General features: G+C 46.3%; 3 protein-coding genes across 6 annotated transcripts; all 3 read left to right on the top strand.

The window, feature by feature from the left end:
* Positions 1 to 12,776, top strand: LOC125725287 (transmembrane protein 108-like). Of its 3 annotated transcripts, none has more exons than XM_049002096.1 (5): positions 1 to 395; positions 6,149 to 6,232; positions 9,130 to 9,822; positions 10,084 to 10,238; positions 11,215 to 12,776. In XM_049002096.1, exons 2-5 carry the CDS (start codon positions 6,193 to 6,195, stop codon positions 11,326 to 11,328), a joined length of 1,002 nt encoding a protein of 333 aa, XP_048858053.1. In that variant the 5' UTR covers positions 1 to 395; positions 6,149 to 6,192; the 3' UTR covers positions 11,329 to 12,776. The 3 variants fall into 3 exon arrangements, with proteins under 3 accessions (XP_048858053.1, XP_048858052.1, XP_048858054.1); XM_049002095.1 differs by lacking the exon at positions 1 to 395 and adding an exon at positions 1,127 to 1,328; XM_049002097.1 differs by lacking the exon at positions 1 to 395 and adding an exon at positions 2,006 to 2,190.
* Positions 12,777 to 14,174: 1,398 nt separating this feature from the next.
* bfsp2 (beaded filament structural protein 2, phakinin) lies at positions 14,175 to 17,906 on the top strand. 2 transcript variants are annotated; one of them, XM_049002093.1, is made up of 8 exons: positions 14,175 to 14,900; positions 15,439 to 15,521; positions 15,641 to 15,797; positions 15,921 to 16,082; positions 16,423 to 16,551; positions 16,731 to 16,966; positions 17,341 to 17,423; positions 17,648 to 17,906. In XM_049002093.1, exons 1-8 carry the CDS (start codon positions 14,472 to 14,474, stop codon positions 17,686 to 17,688), a joined length of 1,320 nt encoding a protein of 439 aa, XP_048858050.1. In that variant the 5' UTR covers positions 14,175 to 14,471; the 3' UTR covers positions 17,689 to 17,906. The 2 variants fall into 2 exon arrangements, with proteins under 2 accessions (XP_048858050.1, XP_048858049.1); XM_049002092.1 differs by lacking the exon at positions 17,648 to 17,906 and having other exon boundaries at positions 17,341 to 17,632.
* Positions 17,907 to 19,126: 1,220 nt separating this feature from the next.
* On the top strand, positions 19,127 to 22,851 carry LOC125725288 (protein CDV3 homolog). Its single transcript, XM_049002098.1, has 5 exons — positions 19,127 to 19,539; positions 20,477 to 20,553; positions 21,045 to 21,193; positions 21,279 to 21,441; positions 21,957 to 22,851. Exons 1-5 carry the CDS (start codon positions 19,345 to 19,347, stop codon positions 21,985 to 21,987), a joined length of 615 nt encoding a protein of 204 aa, XP_048858055.1. The 5' UTR covers positions 19,127 to 19,344; the 3' UTR covers positions 21,988 to 22,851.
* The last annotated feature ends 1,397 nt before the right edge of the window (positions 22,852 to 24,248 follow it).

Here is a 24,248-nt window from a genome sequence, read left to right as displayed (position 1 = left end):
CCATGGCAGTCACTACTGAGCCACCATAAAGAGTGGCTTTTCATCCAACCTATACCTGTGTGGGTCCGAACGGCTCCCCTGATTAATGGGCTCCGGTGATGGAGGTGCTCCACGCCGCAGCGCTGTATCCTCATTGTTATTCTACGGACGTAGGTCGCTCACAGCTCAGCAATCCCACGACATCTCATCCAGACCTCCCAACGCATCCTTCAGCTCCGGCGCTTCAGTTTATATCTGACAGGCGCCTCTGTGGGGGGAGCGAAGGTCCTTCTGCGAATCGCAGAAGCGGGTCGCTGTCTGGTCCGAGCTCACAGGACGTTGTGGGACCGACCAGGCGGCGTGTGCTTGGGGGTCGCTGCGATCGAAGACTCCGCTAAATCAAGGTCCATCGGATGGTGAGTCTGCTCCGCTCCTTCTGATCTTACAGAGCAATCCCTTCTGGTGCTGCTTATGATTTAACATCACTGATATTACTGATACCATACACAACCTGCGCTGATCTCTCCTGGACCCAGTGCGTACGAATCAGATGTTTGTTGCCCAAATAAGGAACAGAAAATATCCGGAGTTATTCGTTTATTTTGTCGCTATTGTAGTTATTTTTCGGACAGTTTTGTGGGTGTGGGATTACAGTGAACAGCGTGCTATACTGTCATCAGAGAAACGTATCTTTTGCTCCGGTGTGTGTTGATCGTGCAAACCTAAGTATCTTACGGGGTTAATTCATCAGCTTCCCTAGGGAAATTACCACGGTCATTTTATGGTTTCGGAGTGGTAATGATATTCAGCTCGCTTAAACACGTTTTCTTTAATGGTTAATTAACCTTGCGTACATCTGCAAACTTTTAAACACAAACTTGAGATATTCTCTGAAAACCTGAGTTCATACATCTTCGCACGACCGCTTATTTTCATGTGTACTAGTCCATTGGAATGCGTGTGTATTTTTAATGTTTTTGAATATCCTATCTTTTTCTCATTTTTAAAAAGATGTATACACACATTAAGCTGGGGGGTCAGAGCACATGAGTCAGACATCCGTCCAGCACCTCTGGAGCATTTTTTTGGAGGGGGGGCGGTGGTTTAGGGGGGAGTAGAGATGTGACTATTATGCTGAGCACGGGATTTAAACCAGCGACTCTCCGCTCACAGGCACAGTGACTTAACTGCCAAGTTGCACACTTACAGAGGGGTTACCGTACTAGCATTTTAATAATAAACAAAGTAGGCAGACTGCTGATAGATGCCGGCAAAATGTTACTGAGTAGCTTGAGGTGAATAGTGACTTTGATGTGCTGGGGAGTCCCTTTAATGCCAGAAAGCCTCGGGTGAGTAAATCGTGCGTTTACATGTACTGCAACTGCATCGCTTTAGTATGTAAAACGTTATAATGATAGACTGAAACATAGCCTGCTTAAGCGGAACACAAAGGATTCAATATAGATTCAAGTTAAACTTCTTTATTGAACAGAACACCCTGCACATTTCCGCTCGCTTGTTGGGCTCAGCTGAACTCTGCAAACTTATGGATCGAGAGTTGCCATGTTATTCAGTTTACAGTTCATTTGGGTCTCAAATTTGACTTTCTGTTTGCTAGAAAATATGTTTTTCTAATATCTTCTATAAATGCTGGTTATAAAATAAGCACCTTCCTCTCTGCCTGTATTGCTCCCTTCTAAGCACTCTGGAGTCCTTCTACAGCCCAACAACATTTGGATCAGATGAATCGTTCACTATAAATTGTCTTTGCTTTTTCTGGGTTGCCCCAAACCAGGGCCCCCAGTTTTGCCGCTCTTTCCGAGACGGATTAGCAGGTGGGGGTGGGCTGACATTAGGGTGACTGCTGGCACGGATGATCCTGGGGCAGTGAGGCATGAGGGAGGTATTTATAGAGGAATTCCACACATTCCAGAGCCACACCCCTCCGGGGGGGGGGGGGGGGGGGGGGGGGCTAGTGGCATCGGTGCAGCTGAGGTGCTTCACGGCACGTTGGGCCCCAGGCTGTGGAAAGAGCATCCTGTAGAGCGACTGGACTAACATCTCCTTTGACTTTTGCTGCAATGCAATGACTGATTCCAGCTCAAACGGATCCAGGGTGTTTTCGCCTGTTTTGTGGGGGCTTTGGTCTGTCTGCTGATCAATCCGGAGTCCCTGCGATTAATGAGCTCTCAGCATCTTAAGAAGATATCAGTAAGGTGTCCTTATTCCATTTTAATGTTCTTTTTAGGGATTCCCAGTATGGGATCATATGTATGTGAATTTATGCATCAGGAATGTTGAATTAACACGGCAGCAGCACAGCAGTAACTGTACTAGACCCGCAACCATAAGTCTGTTGGCACGCTGCTCTAGAGGGTTCTGCTGTTGTACTACCAAGTGAGGTGATAGATTACATGTTTCGGCTGCCTAGCCATCGCTAAAAAGTGGTTTCATATTATTTTCTACTCTCTGCTGCTTATTAGGACTGGGCAATTAATCAGATTTTAATTCCAGTCACGATTTTGGCTTCCTGCAATTATCAAAACAAAACAACTGAGATAAATCTATTATTGTCCCGCATTTGATTTCACAATGACGCTCCCTATTTGTCTCGCCTTATAAATCCAGCCCCCCCCCCCCCCCCCATTCCAGCCCCTTTTTATGTGTTTCACGGTTGAATTATTCAAGGAAATTCACAGTTGAAAAAACAAGATAAAAAAAAAAATTGAATAAGGGCATAATATTTCCTAAGTCAATCAGTGAAAAATCGCTATCTGAATATTTGCCGAAAATAATCGTGATTATTTTTTTTGTCACAATCGAGCTGCCCTAGTGTTCTTGTTAATCAGTACTGCAGGCTTAGACGAGAGTCTCTTGTCGCTCAGATGTTTACATAATAATAATATTCCAACCATCTATCTGCCCTGAGGAGCTTTGGCACACAGCCCCTCCAGCAAACCAAACCTTCCCATGCTTAGCCAGACACTACCATCATTTTTTAGCCTTCTGCTATTAATAGTTCCGGCAAGGCCAGGAGAAAGAAACTACCTTAGCGTCTCCTCTAAGCATGAATGCATGAAAGGCTTGACATTTATGTGCTCGATGTGCCCAACCTTCATTTTATTAGCCAGAAATCAGCCACAGAGCTTCCATATCCTTTGATGTTAAACCTGACGAAAAAAAGAAATCGTTCAACTAACCCTAACCCCGTATCATGGCAACAAAAGGGACACTGCTAAACTGATTGTTTGTGTTCCTGAGCTGTCTATGATTTTATCTTGTGGTCACCACTAACTGTGAATTCTTATGTTTCCTAAAATATCTTAAAGGATTAAAAAATAATCGAATGTGATTGAAACAGACGGGAGTGAAGTGCAATTTCAGCTTGTACGGTCAAGTAGATCCGTCAGGTCGTGCTGAATTCTGTAGGGTGATGCTTTCTTACGTATTTCTCTGACCCTCTATATGGGCATCATGCTTGGCGATCAGATTGTATGGGGATGGTTGATAGTGGTGCAGTGAGACGTCCTGCTGTCTAACACCTGCAGGGTTGGGGGATTCAATCCTGTTTCTCTGTGCGAAGAACTCCAACAAACTGAATGTCAGCTGGGATGGGACTTTTGAGATAAAAAGCCTGGATTCTGGTCAGGATCACACTGGCAAAATAAACTAAAATGTCTGATATGAGATCTGATGTTTCTTTCAACCTTACTGTAGAGACAATGAAAAGCTATCCATCCAACTCTACAGCTATGTGAGCACACAGGAAGGTCTGCCTGCCCGGCACACAGCTAGAGCTCACCAGAGCTGTTCAGGAAATTCTTCACAAAATCCCGTAAAACATCCTTCCTCCCCGTAATCCAATCCCGCTATTGTCATGGTGACGCCAGAGACGTCAGCAAGTAAATTTAGCAATGTAGGTCTTGGTCCTGTTCCCCCCCCCCCCCCCACACACACACACACATGGTTGAGGTGGTCTCATTAGAGAGGGAAAAGGAGCGAGGAGTCCACTGGACTGTGATTTACAAAAACCATGGATGTCGTCGAGAAGGAAAACCCTGTCTCACATCCTTGATAGCACATAGCCGCATGTCTGTTTCAGAACATTCAGAACATCTCGTTTAGAGAGTTTTTGAATGCTTCACAGTTTGGTTTCCAGTGGGGAAAAACGTATACGTTCATTTTGTATTCAAATGCAGTTGCCATAGAAAATAAAGGTTCTGCGCAACTGGAATCATCAATAGGTATTATAGCGGCGCACCCAGTGCAGCATCAGGAACCCCATTCCCCAATTTACAGTGGCTGTCCTGCCACTGGCAGAACGGCTTACAGGAAATTTCAGAAAAAAAACATCTAAAGAGGAAGGCTGGAAAAACAGCAGCAAACTTCCTCTCACTACTTTGGCTTCCTGAAACCTCAGTCACTCTTTGGCTCACTCTTTGTCATAGAATAGCTATTTGAAAAACATCACATTGTGAGGGAGGATTGGGCAACATTCATGTAAACACAATAGCCTGTAGCCTATACCGAGAAGCACAGGGTCACAGTTAACCTGTAACCTATACCGAGAAGCGCATGGTCACAGTTAGCCTGTAGCGTATACTGAAAAGCACAGGGTCACAGATAACCTGTAAACTATACTGAGAAGCACAGGGTAACAGATAGCCTGTAAACTATACTGAGAAGCACAGGGCCACAGTTAGCCTGTAGAATATACTGAGAAGCACAGGGTCACAGTTAGCCTGTAGCATATATTGAGAAGCACAGGGTCACAGTTAGCCTGTAGCCTTTCCTGAGAAGCACAAGGTAGTAGTTAGCCTGTAGCCGATCCCATGAAATACAGGGTCGTATTTAGGCTGTAGCCTATCCTAGGAAGCACAGGGTACAAGCCATGGGAACAAACAACTAAATTACTGAAAGGAAGGAAGAAGGGTTTGATTATTGCCTTAAACAGTAAGCAAAGGAGGAGCTTAAGCCAGCTACACAAACACATAGACCTCATTAATTTTCACTCTGAAACCTTGAACCTACCCCAAATATCTAGGTATTTCATTGGCTTTGGGATATAAGTAGGAATGGGGTTGTTTCCATGTGCCATGGTCATAAGTGAAGGGAGTCGTACCTTTGGAATCATTAATATGATGCAGAATATTGGATTATGTTAATTAAGTTAACTGGAGGACGGACCAAAGTAACCCCTGAAGAGATCTTCCTCACACATTTATCACATTTATCCGGTTGCTAAATAGGCAGTAGTCTGTGTGTGTGTGTGTGTGTGTGTGTGGTGGGGGGGGGTGTGGATTCTGTTTATATTACATTATGGGGACCAAATGTCCTCCACAATATAATAAAAACCTGTTAGTTTGCCAGTGTGGGGACTGTTTTTCAGGCTCTCACAAACATCTGTGACTGCAATCAAATAACTAAAAATGCCAGAAGTCTTGTATTTTGTTTAGTTACTTATGGTTAAGGTTAGTGCTGGGTGGGGTTAAGGTCGCCATGTCCCCACAAGGACACAATTACAAACTTGTGTGTGTGTGTGCGTGTGTGTGTATATGTGTGTGCCCGTCGACGGGCTGGCATTCTGCCTAGCCTGCACCCACGCCTCATTGCCTGTGCCGCCTGGGATGGGTTCCAGGCCCCCGTGACCCTGACTAAGCAGTTGGAAGCTGGATTGACGGTGGAATGGATCCTTATTTCTGTTTTAGCTGTTAGGTTAGGACTTCCCTTTTGCAGATGTTGGTGTTTTATAGGAGCAGCGGCTGGGGAGCAGCGGCTGGGGAGCAGCAGCTTTGTAGGCGGTGTGCTGTTCCTTTTGGTTCGGGTGATGCGCCCCTGGATTTCTATGTATGAACATGAGGATGAATGGGCATCTATATCTGCCTGAAATGCTTTGGCCAATCGGGGTCAATCGAGTCCCAGTGTCATGCTGGTTAAAGAGGGCTTGGTTACCATTGTGACAGATGGTGGGTGTGCCTGGAACAATTCAGATTATCCCATTATGCTGCTCAGTAGAGTTTGGGTCTGAGAATGATTAGACTGCACCAATAACATGATGTGTGTGATCTAGAATTAGTTTCCAAGGAATATATAGATATAGATATAAAAATAGATATAGGTATATGGGCTTAGGATGGTGATATAGCTGCTATCTGTCCTTGTCCCACAGAGAACCATGAGCAAAGTGGGGGAAGAGTTGGACCAAATGATACCATGAAGAGAAGCCTGCAGGTGCTGCTCTGCCAGCTGCTGAGTGAGTTCCCCACACTGTCCAGCGCAGTGCTTCCCCACCAGGACACGGATGACACCACGAACATGCACTCTGCAGGGATTTATAGTTCAGTGTGACTCACCGATAATGATTCCCTGCTATCTGCCGCTATGACTCAGCGCATTTTCCTGCCTGTTGTGCGCTTGCAAAATGAATGGGATTAACTGAATTAGTTCATTAGCATTGCACTGTCAGCTTAATGAGCAGCAAGGATTTAGGGCAACTGTAGATCATATTTGGCATAAATGAGTGTGGCTTCTGTTAAAGACGCAGGGACGGCAGGTATTGCATAGAAAACAGATGAGTTTGTATGCGTTGCCTTCGTCTGCTGTTTCTAACAGAAAGGGTGCCAGTGATTGTCAGTATCTGGATAAAAATCACACTATAAATGCTCATTTACTTTGGTCATTATGGTCAGTAGTTTTGCCAGTGGGGTGCTCTCTCTCTCTCTCTCTCTCTCTCTCTCTCTCTCTCTCTCCCTCTCTCTCTCTCTCTCTGTCTCGCTCTCGCTGATGCATGTGGCAGGCAGGATCTCTAAAGGCTGGTTGCAGTAGGCCTTTGTCCAGAGAGCATAAACACAAGAGGCCCTGGATGGCGATATGGAGAAGGTGGCGTTAATTGCATTTTGGACAGCATGTGAGCACTCACCTGAGGACTGAACCCATTCTGGTCCTCCAGGCCTTCAGCCAAACCCTGGCAGGGCCTACTCTACTCTGTCAGCCAGTTACACTGCAATTTATTGATACCAGTCATCATGACAACAGTGCAATTTAATGGCATCAGTCATCATGACATCAGTGATTCATTGATACTTATACATGTCACACGTCACTTTCTCTAATGTGTATCTAGACACATAATTTTCTCCAATGTGCCATACCAGTGCTTGCACTACACCCCCCATGTATACATATGCGTACATTCCGTTATTAATGACTTCTTAATTTCTAACTTTATTTCTTTTTCTTGTCTTCTCCAATGCTGAGGGACGTGTTTTCTTGTTTCTTCTCCCATCCAACATATTTCGTTGTAATGTTGACCGTATGTTAACATTCATATGGCAAATAAACTAAAATAAACACTCAGCGAATAGGTAGTATCAGGCCATCAAAACACAACCAATGACATCATAGTGCAGCAAGCCGCCTACTTACTGTCTGTGCTTTGCGGGGAGGCAGACTGTGCTGTGCTTCATCGAACTGGCCTGTTCACAGCTGCCATCAAACAAGCAAATATGCTGGGCTTTTTCTTGTTATAGGTGTCTGGCCTTAGCCATTATGCCACCTTCTGGCCAAATGCTAAAGCGACACAATAATATTCCAGCTGTCGCTCGTCTTGGCATCTGATTCCTCTGCTGGCTTCTCAGAAGCCACGGGGGGGGAAAAAAACCATTGCAGTGTGATAGCACATCTGCGCATGTTCAGAGGCACGCTCCCCAGCACTAATTCTCCCCTGCCAGAATTAAGGGGGCAGACATCTCATATTATTTGGGTCATTTCTCCCACAGCTGGGCCCGGATCTGTGCCCAGCTCGCTTCTAGGTCACACAAGAATGTAGGTGTGGCTACTAAATGCATTTTAACCTTAAAACCGGTTTGTGGTGTGAAAAGATATTATGGAATTATGGCCACTCTGATAGAGCACATAGGAACATATTATTTAGACGGGGAGCTGAATTCAGACACAGAGAAAAGATATTTGACTATCTGTATACTGCCCCTGGGGTAGGATAGACTGAAGGCTTGAATTTGTCATTGCTGACTTGAAGCAGGTAAACGTGATGGATTGTCTGTAGCCTGCAATGCATGCTGGGAAATTGATAGTCTGCATCAGACCTATAGATCATATTAACAGGATATTCTCCCCATGTTCCGTCATGCTGAAAATATTCTTTTAAAATTCTGAGAAACTATACCGTATATTAGTATTATAGTATTACAGGATATCATGTCATTGTTATGAATGAGGCCTTACAGTGAGGCATTACCATCTTTGGTGCTATCAGCAGTCATTTCAGTCTGATATATTATTATATAGGACAGTGTCCACTTGCTTTATTTCTGTTAACAAAACTTGAAGATCAATCAATGTGTCAATGAGGATGTGCAAATAAAAGACAAAATATCTAGCACATCACACCTCAGTCTCAAATGGAATGATGTAATCCAATGTTTCCCAATATGGTCCTTGGGGAATCCCAGGCAGTCCACATTTTTGCTTCCTCCCAGCTCCCTGCCAGACAGTCTTGGGGTCCCTGAGGGTCGAGTTGGGAAACACTGGTGTAAGGCATTAACATGATGGTTAATTCCTGTCCGAGGAACAGCAATGCTTTGTAGTTTTTAAGAACTGTGGTTTAACAATCAGAGATGGTAGGCCATAATGTGGCAACAAATCTCCAGGTTAATTCTTTTGATTGGTCTAATTCTCTTCAGGTTAGCAATAGCGTATGGGAGTCAGTATACACTCACCTAAGCTGACAGTTTGTTACATTAGCAAAATGGTTTGATTACAATTCATCTTTCTCTTATACCTTCTGGGTGAGCTTTCATAATAACCAGGCAGTGACAGAGATACTCTTCCAATTACCAAGCGGTTCAGTGATGGGGGTACTCTCACAATACCCAGCCAGTATAGTGTCAGAGATACTCTCACAATACCCAGGCAGTATAGTGTCAGAGATACTCTCACAATACCCAGGCAGTATAGTGTCAGAGATACTCTCACAATACCCAGGCAGTATAGTGTCAGAGATACTCTCACAATACCCAGGCAGTATAGTGTCAGAGATACTCTCACAATAACCAGGCAGTATAGTGACAGGGCTATACTGTAGTCCCTCCTGCAGCTGTGATTTCTCTGTTCGGTCCACTTTATCCGTAGGTGTTCTCGCGATCCTGCCCAAACAGGAGGCCTCAGAACAGGAGCCCTTGCATGAATCCACAGCTGCAACCTCCACGCAGCATTCTGTCCTCTCTGTGGGCCTGCAGAGTGTTCCCGAATCCGGCCCCGTGGAGCCACCCGCGAGCCAGAGCAGCGTACGGCCTACAGTGGCCTTCAGATCCCCCGCTGCTAAGCCGCCAACACTCGCTTCTCAGTCCGCACGCAGCACACTGCCGTACGTCGTCACCTCGCAGAAGGCAGCCGTCACCCCTCGTTTGGAAAACAAGGGAGCTGCATTCTCTCCACCCTCCCTAAGCCACCCGGACGCTCCCCTGTCAGCTCCCCCCACCACATCCATTGTGACCAGCAATCCCAGCCACACTGTGACAGGAAATGACATCACGACGCACGGCGCTGCAGATGCGTCTCCCAGGCTCGGCATGGGCGAGGGGCCTCGTTCCATGCATCACCCAGACAAAGGCAGTGCGAACGTAGCCTCACCCTGGAGGCATTCCCCCACCACTGTGGCCCCCTACGTTGCCACCAGTTTCCTCAACAGACTGGTCCCAGTCCCTGAATCTGGACCCACTGGCCCGGGCTATGACGCGCCGCACTCACGGGGCACGCTCTGCCTGGACAAGGCCAACATAGCATGGCTGGTGCTGGCCATCACCGTGCCAGCTTCCTCCTGCTGTGAGTACTGCGGCCGCGGGGCGGGGGGGGGGTGGGGGGCCCATGCCGTGTTCAGCAAATGTTTACTTCCTTGAATTGTAATGCTTGAATGTCATACCGGCCAAATAACAATGACTATTACGAAGGACAAGCTCACTCAATAAAAATAAGGCTGATGCCAGCTAACTTCCATGGTCAGCTGCACGTGCTTCGCTCTCCCCATCCAGCCATAAACAGAAGCCTTGCCACCCCCCCCCCCCCAACCCCAATCCCTGTCCATAGCCGTGCTCCTGACCATCCTCTGCATGAGGAGGAAGAAGCGGACGTCCGGCCAGGAGAACAACCTGAGCTACTGGAACGATGCCATCACCATGGACTACTTCAACCGGCATGCGGTGGAGCTGCCACGTGAGGTGCAGGCGCTGGAGACGGTGCAGGTAATGTGATCAGACGCTAGAAGAGGACGGGAGACCCTGAAGCAGGCTGATAAGATCATTATTCTGAAACGGTGGGTCTGGACACAGAGAAGCCAGAGGCACATTCAGTAGAGTCTTCAGAGTCTGTTCTACATGGTTTAGTTTAGGGCTCGATTTTAATTGCATCGACTATTTCCTTTTTAAGAAAGATAATTTGAATGAATCCGGTCCTTTCTAGTTGCAGGTGTTCAGGTCTCTCATACTTCCTGCTGCTTTCTCAGCACTTTTTTAAAAAAAATAAAAATAAATTCCATCAGCAGGTTTTAAAAGGTTTTAAGCTGTGTGAAATATTCTGGGTGATTTTGATAAGCGCAACGCTTATTTAGCAGTAATAGTTTTAGGGAGGCAGTGGCCACTAGGTTGCGTCTCCATCTGCTGGCAAGAAGGTGGTACTGCAAATATGATCCTGATACCTGCTGGTTTGTTACTTTGTATCCTTCCTACAATAAAAACACAAATCTTCATCTGTTTTTTTGTAAGTATGGGGCACAAGGCGAAGGAACACCCTGGACAGGATGATAGAATACTTTTCTTTTAATAATTTGGAAAAACCATGATCAATGATACAATAGCAATTGTAGTAGTGGAAATGATAATAATAATAGTACTAATAATAATAAGATGATGATAAATGTATTCTTCTTCTTCTAATACAGTCGCCTTAACCTCAGACGCTACATTGTATTTATTATTGTTATTGATGATGATGATGATGGTGGTGATGATAAGGAGGGACATGATTCAGAGCTTCTTGATGATTCAGATCATCTTCATGATTCAGATCTTCTTGATGATTCAGATCATCTTCATGATTCAGGTCTTTGGTTTCCTCTTCGTAGCTTTGCTCATGCTGTGCTTCATGAGGTATAAGACAGCCAGGCAGCAAGGTCGTGCTTCCCAGGCCTTGTCATTGAACGCAGCCTGCCTTGTGTTCCAGGAGCACGGAGCCGGTGTGCCCCCCAGTGGACACTTCACTGACAACGGCATGGTGCTGATCAACCCATTCTGCCAGGAGACTCTGTTCATCAACCAGAACACAGCAACATCGTGAGACCGAAAAAGAGAAAGCCACCGTATTTCCAAAGGTTTTCAAAATACTGGCATATGTGATAACCTGTAATAAACGTGTGTTATATGTAGAAACCAGCACACATATTGTGAAAATGGAGGATGAGTGCTATAAGGGTGCCCTGTGTATTTTTCCGACGTGCTTTTTCTATCACAGCTTAATTGTAAAATACATTTATATGTCTTTTTTAGAAGTATCCTTTCCTTGTTTTGTTATAAGATGAAGATTAAATGCGTAGCATATATGCTGTAGAGGGATAAAAAGATTATAATTATGAGACTATATGATTCTGTAACCCAAGATTAAAAAAAGCCTGCTGAACTTGAAATCCACTAGAAGACCTGGGATGCTGAGGTGGCCTCCAGCTGCAGAGGAAGGTCAGCTTCGCAGTGATAGCATTAGCCGCTGGAGTGTTTCTGCAGAAACAAAAGCGCCGGGTGAATTTTGACTTCTGAGGCCAGTGTGACGGCCCTTGGACGGGCTCCTTGGAAGACATGGGCTACAGGAATACGCAGAGCCTGGCTTTCATAAGTGGCACCTGTGAGATCACACCAGAGGGCAGAACCCTGAACGTCTTAAGCATACTTCTGTATGTACATGTGCTCCTATGTCTTTTGTCTCCTCATCCTGGTGTGTGTGTGTGTGTGTGTGTGTGTGTGTGTGTGTGTGTGTGTGTGTGTGTGTGTTCAGTATGGTGCATGTGACCATGCAGGTTTCCTCTGGAGTAAGGTTTCTTTTCCACAGGGAGGACGGAAAGTGACCTCTGGCTCTGATTTGGGATGGACATCCCTGACCCTATTCTGTCCTGCGAGACACTGAGACCAAAAAGAGCAAATGATGCTTATTATTGCACTGCACTGTTTCTGAAAGCGAGGTTAACGCTGACTTGGCTCACAAAGAGGCAATCAGCCAATAAGAGCACTGGACGTCTCACGTGGGCCTCACAAAGAGGCAGTCAGCCAATAAGAGAACTGGATGCCTCACAAAGAGGCAATCAGCCAATAAGAGCGGTGGATGCCTCACGTGAGCGCACACCGGCATTTCTGATTGGCCTGTGGTTTCTGATCGGTAAGACACACCAGTTAATGGAGGACAGGTATATATATACTGAGACTCACTGTGTTGTGTGCAGTCAGGAAAAAAACAAAGAATAACAGACAATTACTCCATAAATTTTATTTGTTAGGTTTTCTTTTAACATGTTTTATTTTTCATAGGATTTCTCACTTATCCATCATGTATTGAAGGTGGTTTTAGGTTTCAGACACTGATAGAATAGAAAGAAGGCAGATTTTTAAAATTCTAATTATTATTTTTATATAACACACCGAATAAACGTTGGATGTTAACCTTATATCTATCTGCCTTTTCCTTTTGTAGTGTACAAACTGTGGTTTTTCACCGTCAAGCAATAAACGACATAAGATTGTCAGGTGTGTTGCTCTTCATTTGTAACTGAAGCTGCATGTTAATGGCACCATTGTATGTATTTATTAGCAGGTTCTCATTTTTGGCACTTGTGGTTTTAAACAGGAACGATCTTTGTTCTAAAAAAGTGCGTCTCAACCACAAACAGCAGCGCGGCTTTGAGATTCGAAGCAAAAGCTTTCAGATTCTTCCGTGCTTTAGTCATAGTAATGAGTCATTCAAACACCATAGGATGGTTCTAGCAGTTTGAGCAGCTCAGGCTATTTGCTTAGTAAATGTTTTTGTCTGAACGGGGGTGGATTCTTTTCACTGAAGCAGTTGGTGTCACGCGAAGCTGAATGTTTCTGTTTTTAACCCATTCTGCTTCCTGGGCAGAGTACAGAACCACACTCGGTGTGTATTTCCAGCTAGACATCTCTCCATTTACATGAGATACTTACTCAAATACTCCCGCAGAATGAGGAGTCATGCTTGATAAGAAATTCATTGTTATCATCACTTCTCTTCATATAGGGACTAATGCATTTTGGAATAGGCGTAGCTGCCTCTCAGTAGGTTATTTCATTCTTGTGTTCGCACCATAATATCTGATTTGCAATCCTTAGCCTTCAGAACTCTCTGTTGCTGTAGATTTTTATTAGATCTGGGAGTTATGCCATTTGTGGAAATATGAGCGCAGATTCATAGGAATCCTTCCAGTATTTCATGTTCGTTTTTAGGGGACACATTTACAGTCAAGAGCGAAGCTTGGGGTCAGAGCACATGATCACTAGCATTTCTCTGCCGGCCAGGGGATTTAAACCAGCAACTTTCCGGACACAGACGGCTAGCCCACCCAACAGCACATTAAAGTGGACATCTTATGGAAACAGGAAAAGATTCCTAAAGCTTAATTAAGTATTTGTATATAATTTGAAGCCCCCTGATGCTGATGCGATTGATGTCAGGTCCTCAAAGGGAATCTCGATTTGTCTCAACGTGTTGCCCACAATTTGATTGCCCATGATTTGATGTGATGCCCATGGAGCTGAACGATGCCCATGGTGTTTAGTGTAGCCCATGTGCTTGTTCCCTGATAATGACCTGCTTGCGTTTTCTGCGCAGGCATTGTGGAAGGCAGACCCAGTCGAAGCCCCGTTCCTTCATCCGCAGAGCACATGCACCCCCTGCCCATTCTCATGCTGGCACGCTTTCCACAAACACTCTTTGTTCAGAGCTGCTGAGTGGGTCCAAAGCCTGTGATGGATGGTCGTTTCCTGATCAGGAAACAGTGCTGATACAGCTGGAAACATGCTCCCTTCCTCCAACAGCTGTCTCACACCCTACAAAATGCCAGCGGTCCTAGGGCCCAGGGACAATCATAGTGGTAACGTACAATCGCCCACTTTCCAGAAGGCTGGCCCAGAATAGAGAGGCCTGTCATGAGTGTTAACAGCGTACGCTGCAGCGAATATTCGTTTTACAGGGCGGTTTGAGAAGTTTCATTAATATTCATGAGAGAAGCGCTACCCGATTGGCCAGTGAATGCCTTAGACAGAGTTCAGCAGCAAATCAGGTAGCTTATCTCATGAATGTTAATGTATTTCTGCAAACCACCCTGTGAAACGGCAGTTTGCTACGCTGCAGCACGGGAAGGCACGCTGCGCTTATCAGAACAGTGAAACACATCCAGCCGTGTTCCACACGTTGACGCCAGAATGCCTCTGCCGAGACGACGATCTTCTTACCTGGGCCAGCCGCCTCCCGGGGCCCAAGCCGAGCGGACGAGCAGCCTAGCTAGTACCTCTGTGCCTCGGGGTGTCTATGTGGGCATGGCACTGGCCGCAGGAGCAAGCAGCGGTCTGGGTACCCGGGTCTCACGGCGGGCATTGGGCATCAGTAGTGTCTTCCTGCAGGGTCTGCGTAGCTCCACCATCCCTGTGCTACATCCGGCCGGAGGGGCCACTCGACAGCTGCCCTCTGAGAGCCTCAACAGCTGCTTGCTGAAGTACCGGGACAAGGTGAGGGCCCTGGAGCAGCTCAACCGACAGCTAGAAGAGCAGATCCGACACTGCCTGGACCGAAAGGTATCCAGCCTCGGCAGCTGGGATTCACTGCGGAGCGAGTGGGAGGACATTTACGGACAGGTGAGCATCCCAACAGCGGGAAAGATCTATGTTTGTGATGAGTTTCATCTACAGCACGGGTCTCCAACTCCGACTTTCTGTTCTACCTGGCTTCTGATGAGCCACATCTGTTCCAGGTATTTACGTGAGAACAGTGACCTGTACTAGAAAGCGGGGTTCTGGCTTATCGGGGTAACTTGTCAGATTTAAGGTACCACAGTTTAAATGGATTTCATATTCGTTCACTTACATTTTGCCCAGACTACTAAATCGGTTACCCCGATAAGCCAGTAACCCTGCTTCGTAGTACAGGCCAAAGGTGCGGCTCATCAGAAGCTAGGTAGGATAGAAAAAATACTGGACAGTAGCTCCCCAGGACCGGAATTGGAGACCCCCTGATCTACAGGGAATTACTGCATAGACCAACAATGCTAACTAGAAGTAGATGAACTACTAAAAACAAAAGAGAAATCCACGCGAAACTGTACAAGAATTGCTCAAGAGATCAGGTTACTTTTATGGTTGTGTTACGAGGCAGAATAATCCACGGATGTTCTAGGTGACTGAGGCCATTCTCAACAATGCACGGCTCATTCTGGAAACAGAGAACAAGCAGGCCAGTGCTGAAGACTTCAAGGACAGGTGGGCTTACCTCCAAGGTCCGTCCTATATGAAATGTTTCTGCTCTCCTCTCAGTCTCAAAAAAATAAACAAAAGACAAGAGCAATGACATAACTGAAGAAGCTCTTTCTCCTCCATAGATATGATCATGAGCAGCCCTTCCACAAGGTGATGGAGGAGGAGATTAGCGCTTTGTACAAAGTGATTGATGATGCCAACCTGGCCAAGATGAACCTAGAAGCTCAGACTGAGAGCATGAAAGAGGAGCTGAGCAACCTGGCCAGGAACCATGAAGAGGTGAATGGTCGTCTTTTTTTGCAATTCACCTTATTACCTCTTACCATTTACTGTCCATCATCAGAAACAATCCACAAAATGGAAGGAAAATACTGTGTAATAGTGTTCATGATGTTTCGGCAGGACGTGAAAGTGTTGTACAAGCAGCTCATGGGCAGTGAAGTGGATGAGGCAAAGGCACCCATCAAAACTTCTCTGGATGAGATCTTAGGAGACATCCGTTCCCATTGGGAGAAGGCCATTGAGAAGAACTGGGCTGAGACTGACACCTACCTGCAAGACAAAGTACACAGACCCCAGATGATAAATGACAGTGATAATAGCTATCTTAGGCTCACTGTAGTATGTAATGTATGTAGTAACCAAAGAGGCTGGTCAGTCAGGTTTGCAATGCACTAGCTCATTAGCTCAATTTTCTCCACCTCAAGGAATTCTTCATAATTTAAAAAAGCAACCGTTTATGTGCAAAATATCAGAGAACCTTCACGTGACACGTCGTGTTTTATGTCATTGCTTGTTTAATGTCAGATGACCCACTTCTTACTAGAGAGACCATTTTAGCTGTATGTCAACACAAACCCACTACTACTCTCTCCTGTCACGTCCGTCTCTTTGGTGCCAACAGCAGGCTGAGAAGCTCAGCTGCCAATTGAGCCAAGAGGAGCAGCAGCTAGAGAGCCTGAAGTCTGAGTGCAACAATGCCAGCTGCAAGACGCAGAACCTGCGAGCTCAAACAGAGTCACTGAGGGCACTGGTAACCTTTGCATGCGCCTCATTCAAGAACATCAATATTGATTCAGTCCTATCTACGTTTTCCTACTGGGGCGCTACGAACTCTAATGCACCCCCTACATCTATATCTTATATCTACATCTACACAACTCTTCCTGCTTAAGTAACAGTCCTCAGTCCGTCTATGCACTTTGTCCACAGAAGCGAGGCCTGGAGAATTCCTTGAGCGACGCCAAGCATTGGCACGGCATTGAGCTGCAGAACCTCAGCTCAGTGATCAGCAGGCTGGAAGCAGAGCTGGCTGATGTCCACCGTGACATCGAGCAGCAGAGATGCGAATACGAGACATTGCTGAGCAACAAAATGCGACTGGACTTAGAAATGGGGACCTACCACGGCATCCTGGATGGGGAAGAGCGCCGCTACCATCCCGAAATGTAAGGAACGAGCCACTTTGGCTGATTAGGTTCCCTGGCTGATTGTATCCCTCCGTCTGTCAGAATGAATCCTAGAATGTGTTCTGCTGTGTCAGCAAAAGGGGATTTCGGGTGGCATTTAATCGAAGGGACAAAACTTGTTGTAGCGCGATTTCTTTTTAGCTAAAGATTTTATACGCTACATATGGTAAAGCTGAAACAACATATAAACCCATTTGTAAAGAACTTTGCGGCTTGGGAACTGGGAACCATCCTAGCTTATAGACAAACACATATATAACTAATGATCGGCTGCCATTTTGCTCAAATATATGATGAATAATCAGGAGTCTATGAAGTGTCGCGTGAGCCCAGTGAGTCTGCTTTGTGCTCAGGCTTGGTGGTGCCTCAGAAGACTCTGAAACGTGGGAAGCCTCCACTCCAGCCCCAGAGCCTCAGATTCTTCTACAGGCTGCAGGTAAACATTCCCCAAATATGGCCTATATAGGCTTTTGGCCAGTCTCAGTCAGTATGTGAAAAAGAAATAACCCCAAGAGCAATGGCATCTATATATGTAGGATGCCAAACCTTCTTAGTATACTGACCAAGACACAAAAGCCTGAGATAATATGTCATGAATGTGAAATATGTTGCAGAAATAAGTGAGTCGTTATACAGAATATGGAGACCGTATTTTTCCAGAGGCTTCTGGCTCTGCCAGCCATCCACAGGAGGAGAGCTGATGGGTGGGATGAAGTGACACTGTGCTTCACATCGAGCTGAGAATGAGCTGCTCATCACACACATGCAATAACCCTAAGGCCTAACTCCTAATCCCTAAACCCTAAATTTAACCCCCAACCCAAACCCTGTGCCACACAAGGGTCAGCTGCTGCTCTAGTGTTTTTACTGGAGTTACTTAATTTCCTTGAAGTTTAATAAAACTCTACCCTTTCTCACACTGTTGTTTACTTGCCATGGAATTCATGCTTGTTTGTCCATCCATCCATTTTCTGAAACCACTTAATCCCAGCTGGAGTTGCGGGGGGGATTGGAGCCTATTCCGGGAATAATGGGTGCAGATGGGGACCAACACTGGGCAGGCGCCAACACACCAGAGGGCCAATTTAGATTCACCAGTCCTGCGCGCTTTTGGACCGTGGGAGGAAACCAAAGGCCCTGGCAAAAACCCACGAAAACATAGGGATTGTGAGCGAACTCCATACAGACACAACCCGGGATCGAACCCCTACCTACCTGCTGTGAGGCTGCAGTGCTCACCACTGCACCGCCACACCACCCTGCTTGCTTGTCATACTAGCCAAATACATAATACTGAATTCTGAACAAACGTCATCAGTCATCAGACTGAATTTATACAGCTGATATATTTTAATTGATTTTCAAACTCATTTGGTATGGACACCCAACATATGTCAGTCTCTGATCAGCAATTAAGGCCTCTAATACTGTAACAATTTCTGAAACACAATATAAAAATTCCCATTTGCGATTTGTCTACAACTTTAGTGACAAATGAGATTTTGAAACCTCAGAGATAGAAATCCTTCACAATAAAGTGAAACGACCAAAGAAGCTTTAAGTTTGGGCAGTTAAACATTGTAATGGGCTGCGGACAAGGCAAGGAGTTGTGACTTAGATATATGACACATTAGAGATTAGTTTTTCAGATTAGTCAGCAGACACAACACAAATCAAAAATATATACGAATAAGACATTAATTCAAACGGAGAGATATAGTTTAAATTTATTTTCCATTCAACTACAGGAGGGAAATAAAACGTATAGAAATAATCATAAAGCCATTCAAAACCACAATAATCCTACAAAGTGTTTTGCTAATTATAGAACAAAAGGTGCAGGAACGAAAAAAAGGGCAGTGCTTCTAGCACACTTTTTAAAGTAAAGGAGTCAAAAAAAGAGATCGAAGCAAATCCTTAAAGGATGCAGCGGAATGAGAAGTTTAAGACTGACGACAACTGCTGCTGATATCTAAACCGACTTCCCCAATATACAGCATCTAGTATCGTGGTGGATCTCCCGGGAGATTTGACAGTTCTGCAATGAAGAAACAGGAGGCGTGTTTCTAAATATTTAAGGATGGTTAATAGGTTAACGAACTACACTTCCACAAAACGATTGGCAGTAAGACCTGTCAATCATAGGGTCAGCTTCCAGCAAGTGCAGGGTATCACTTCCGGTGGGGCCACATTGCTGGCAGCCGGGGTTCGTCTTTGAGGTGGTATCGGCTCAGAAAGTCTTATTCGTTTCAGTGTCTGCAAGAAGATTTTACATCTTGGAAGAGCATCACCGAAGCATTACTACTCTTCTGAAACAGTCGGTTGTCTGAAGTTTAGCTCGGGTATTTTGACGGAAAATGGCGGAGGTTGCCCCCACTGGAGCGGAGAGGAGTCTGGACGACTTTTTTGCAAAGCGCGATAAAAAGAAGAGAAAAGAAAAATGCAAAGGCAGAGAGTCGGTATCTGCGCCCGGGTCGGTGGGTCTGAGAAAGGATAAGAAAGAAAAGGAGAAAGCGACGAAAAACGAGAGCCAGGACGCCCAGATGGAGAAGGTGTGCCGAAGTCGCTGCTCGAAATGCGACTTTCTCGCGAATTTCACCCGTTGCTGCGGGTCCTGTTAGCTGGACCGGCTTCCAAGAGTTAGCCCGGGGCGTTGCGACCGATGTCAAGCGTCTTTTCAGTCTCGCAGGGTGGTGCTGGGGATTCCTTGATGGGGTCAGCTGTGTATCATTATCTGCTAGGAGCTGAGACTTCATTCGCCATTTGCAAAATCAAAAATCCATGCATTTTGTTTAATGTGCACATATCTCATCCGAGTATCGCACATAAATGCTTGGTATTCGTCCAGCGATGCGATTTGAACTGGCAACTTTCCAGGTTTGGGTGTAGATTTCTGACCAAGAGATCTGCATCTCATAACCGTTCTTCTGTCAGCCTGTCATCAGTTGCTGAAGTCCGCCCTTTTTTACTGGGCAGTACTTGGTTATCCTGCTTGCTGCGTTTGTTTGGTGAGACTGGGAGGCAGTTCCATGTTTGGACACCCACTGATGCACTGCTGCCCACCCCGAATGTCGTATTTACACACTAAGATGGTTGCTTTGTGGCTTTGGATACACGTTTCAGGAAAGAAGCCACTAGGGGAATGAGTGTGACTGGAATTTCCAGTTTTTGGTATTCTGTGTCTGGGTACGTTCACTGCCAGGACGAAATAGGGGATATTTGATAAAGCTCTTATCTGGTATTTATGTTGCATTTGAGAATCTTAGATAGTTACTTACATTTATGGAGCAGATATTTTTGTCGGAAAGCAGGGTCAGCCTGTGTCCCTGGAGCCACTGGGGTTGTCTTGCTCCAAAAGCCCGATGGTGAAATCGCCCTAGCAACCACGGGATTTGAACCGTTGACCTTCCGATCACGCGCACGGTGCCCTAAACCGCAGAGCCGCACATCGGCCCCACTGACAGCTGGCATTCTCATGCTTTGTTTTAGGAGGATGAGAAGTGGAAGGACTTTGAGCCGAAGGCGGTGGATTACAGTGGGCTTCGAGTGCAGGCCCTGCAGCTGAGGTGAGACTCATCGCGGTGCGGGGTCTCCCTGAGAGGCACCGGCACATCAACTACAGATTTAAGCCTCTGATTTTAGTATTAATTCATTTTACAGCAGTTCAGGTGAAGCATGATGGTTTTTTTTTTTTAAGTTAAGGTATGTTTTCGTAATACAGTGTTCAGACTGAATTATAAGCCAACACTTGGAATCCATCTTATCTTGTATGTTATGGGTTCCCAACCCCCAATATGTAGCATTCCACCAGGCTACAGAACGGGGCTGATTTGTGGAGGCGTACATTTTCAAAAGTAAACTCCATTTATAAAAAAAAAAAAACAATAATAAAATTTATGACCTGCCATGTTCATGCATGCTGTTGTTATCTTGGGGGTGGGAAGGAAACGGTAACAAGCTGACTGACACCCCCACTGCTTGTTAATGCTTTGCAGGCAATCAGTGTTGTGAACATGAATGTCTGCTCCTCCTTTCCCCAACTTCTGCTTTTCATTAGTGATGAGAAGGAGGAGGAGGCGTATGAGAAGGATGAGCTGGGGGAGGATGGGCAGGTCCATGTGTTTGGTGGGGACAGGATTTCAGGGCCCTGGAGGAAGCCTAGTACCGCCCCCGCGGTGGCTGTGCCCGGGGCGGCCGCGCCCGTGGGTGAGTGGGGAGGCCGGAGCCACACTATCGGGGTGACGGGAGTTTCCGTGGGTCGCCGCTGATTTGCTTTGTTCTGCCTCTGCAGAGGAAGTGGAAGTCGTCGAGCAGAAGCCAGGAGGCGTCTACAGGCCTCCAGGGGCCCGACAGACTGGCCCAAAGCGGGCGGCCGTTCAGGGGCCCCCTGAGATTTTCAACGATGCTCAGTTTCCCACACTGCTGTCGACAGCTAAGCACACAGAAACCCGCAAGTAAGTGAAGAGAGGAGGCTGCATTTGCAGTGTGCGGTCCGTTCATTTGGTTTCATAGATATAAAAGTGTGTAAAGACTAGAGAACCAAAAAGGCATCATTATACATTGCTGTTAAAATACAGCTGCTTTGGTTGGGCTCCAGTGGGCTAGCTTTGGTTCTTGCGGAGACCGAGAGATGGAGAAGAGATTTGAGGTAGTTAAACTTAGGAACCAGGTTGGGGAAGATGTAGGCGGAGTGTCCTTGCAGCAGTGTTAGCTAGATAAGCAGTATGCCATTCTGGGGGGCAAGTAAGCTCCAAAGAATGCCCCCTCCCCCACCCTCCACCTAACATTGCCCTGCCATTTCCACAAAAAGCAAGGCAGACCCAAGACTAGACCTGATCTAGCCCACGGGAAGCCCTCCCTTAAGGTGATTCTGGGGGCCATGCTAAGGAGGGATTATAGGTGATGTCCATATGTTGTGCTGATCTGTTGTGAGCGGAAGTGGAGCGCTTGTTTGCCTGAATTACCGCAGGACATGTCTGAAGGCCAAGGTGGATATCTGAGGTGCAGGGTTGGCCCTCCTTCTGGGCTTCCACAGGCTGGATTCTGCGTCCCGGGAATCCCTGCTGCAGGAGAACTCACTTGCTGCTCTAGTTTATTAACCAGGGCAACACCTTTACCACCTGAGGAGGACACTAGTGAAAGGAGGTTATAGTCTGCTTTGTGGAAATTGACTCCTAAAAGTGGCCTTACTGGAAGACACACAGTGCCATGCGCCGTTAGTGCTCCGGACAGCGGCCTGCTCTCGGATCCAGCCGTGGCTCAGCACCATCGAGAGCGTCACCCGGAGCCCAAGACAACAGCTGTCGTCTCGTGTTTTTTTATTTCCTTAAAATTGCTGAAGAATTTGTTGGCTAACATAAGTTTTATCCTGCCTTTGAAGTCTTCTCGCCTCACGGACAGTGTCTTAAAATACGAGCATTCGCTTCCCTGTCATGTGTCGTCTTTGCTCACACTACAGCATGGTTTCCTGGGGTATTTGGGGCTGGACATATGGCATGTTGGGTGTCAAAACCACCTCATACAGCCCCCACCCACCCCCACCCACTCAAAGCTGCACTCAAATGACCCTAGTACCTCTTATGAAATGCACTTCTCCTTAGCAGGACCCTGAGGTCAGACAGCACTGTCTGATGATATGCTGGGGGGTGGAACCTGACCTTTTCCCTTCAGTGGCTATTAAAGCGGAACCCGTCACGCATTACCTGTGCCAGCCTCGCTATTGGACGTCTTGGGAAGGGAGTCTACCATTGGTCCTGATGCCAAGATTAATTTGGTTTTTGGTGCTTCTGCTAACTGACATCAGTTTGTCATGAACAACTTAAGGTTTGGTGGAAATGTTCAATAAACAGTCTTGGAATCTTCATTTCTCTTTTTAACATGTTTCCATCAATTTTGTGTAGCAGTACTCTTGGAAGTCATCCAGTGTAACGTGTCGATGTTTTTTTTTTTTTCCTTGTAGTTTGACCCAGAAACACCAGATTTGTGCTGGAAATAGCATACTGTTAATTGCCTGGTCTGCTGTGTGTGGTCATGTTGAGGTAGAACAGCCTCACTATTACCTACCTTTGGTTACCATGGTCACAATGACCATATCATTAAGCTGCCATTATGGATGAATGTTACATTTTCATATAGCATTTTACAGAAGCAACTGGGAACCATGTCAACCACCACTATGTGGCCCCCACCTGGATGGTGCGACAGCAGCCATTCTGCACCAGTACACGGTAGCTAACGCCACACGGTAGCTAGGGTGGTGAAGAGTGAGGAGGGAATTCGCCAGTTAGATACAGGGAATGATTAGGAGACCAGATTCGATAGGGCGACAGTGGGCAGTTTTAGTCAGCACAGCAGGGAACCACCCCTACTCTTTCAAAGGAAATTCAGGAACATTTTATGATTTCAGAGAGTCAGGACCTCGGTTTTACATCTCGTCCGAAGGATGGCACCATTTTATAGCACAGTGTCCCATCACTTCACTGGGGAATCGGGATCCACACAGACCACAGGAGAGGCTAAACCCGTTGGCCACGTCAACACCTCGTTCAGCAGCAACCGAGCTTTCATATTTGGTCTTCCATCCAACTAATGGCCAGGCCCAAACCTGCTTAGCTTCAGATGGATCACCCAGTCTGAACTGCAGGTTGTATGGCTTCTGACGTTCTCTGAAGCACCAACACAGGAAATTCTCTTAGTCATTCCCAGAAGGACGCTAGGTTTCAACACACTTCACCTCGACAGGTTTTTGTAACCTTCTCCAAGTCGAGGTTTTCCCTGTGGAGGCGGAGTGTGCTGTGAAAAAGTGACACCGTCACACTGTGTTTCCCTGTCTTGATTTTGCTTAATTTGGATGCAATGTTTCTTCCCAAAGAAAAGTGTGGATGCTGGACAATGAAAGACGCTGAGCCTGGCTGCTATGCAGGCGATACTGACAGACGGCGGGGCCATGCTGTGATGCCCCACATCACTGGATCTTACATAGCGGGTCTCATGCCTTCTGCACATGGTGTCCGATCTGGCAAATAAGCACTGGGGTCACACTGCGAGCCACCCAGTCATTCCCACTATGACGCAGCTCACGGTGGGAATGACTGGTTATTAGCACTCCCTCCACAAATGACAGCCTCCTACTGCAATGTCAGGTTATTGTTGTTATTCTTCTAAGGAGTGATCGTCAGGTAGTTGCATTTCTAGAGGCTTTCATTTGATTGTGGTAACTAGGCGTCATCCTAGAGATCACTGCACTCAGGCTTGGAGCTAA

The sequence above is a fragment of the Brienomyrus brachyistius genome, unplaced genomic scaffold (genome assembly GCF_023856365.1).
Source record: "Brienomyrus brachyistius isolate T26 unplaced genomic scaffold, BBRACH_0.4 scaffold64, whole genome shotgun sequence".
Lineage (NCBI taxonomy): Eukaryota > Metazoa > Chordata > Actinopteri > Osteoglossiformes > Mormyridae > Brienomyrus > Brienomyrus brachyistius.
This window is presented reverse-complemented; position numbering and strand designations above follow the sequence as displayed.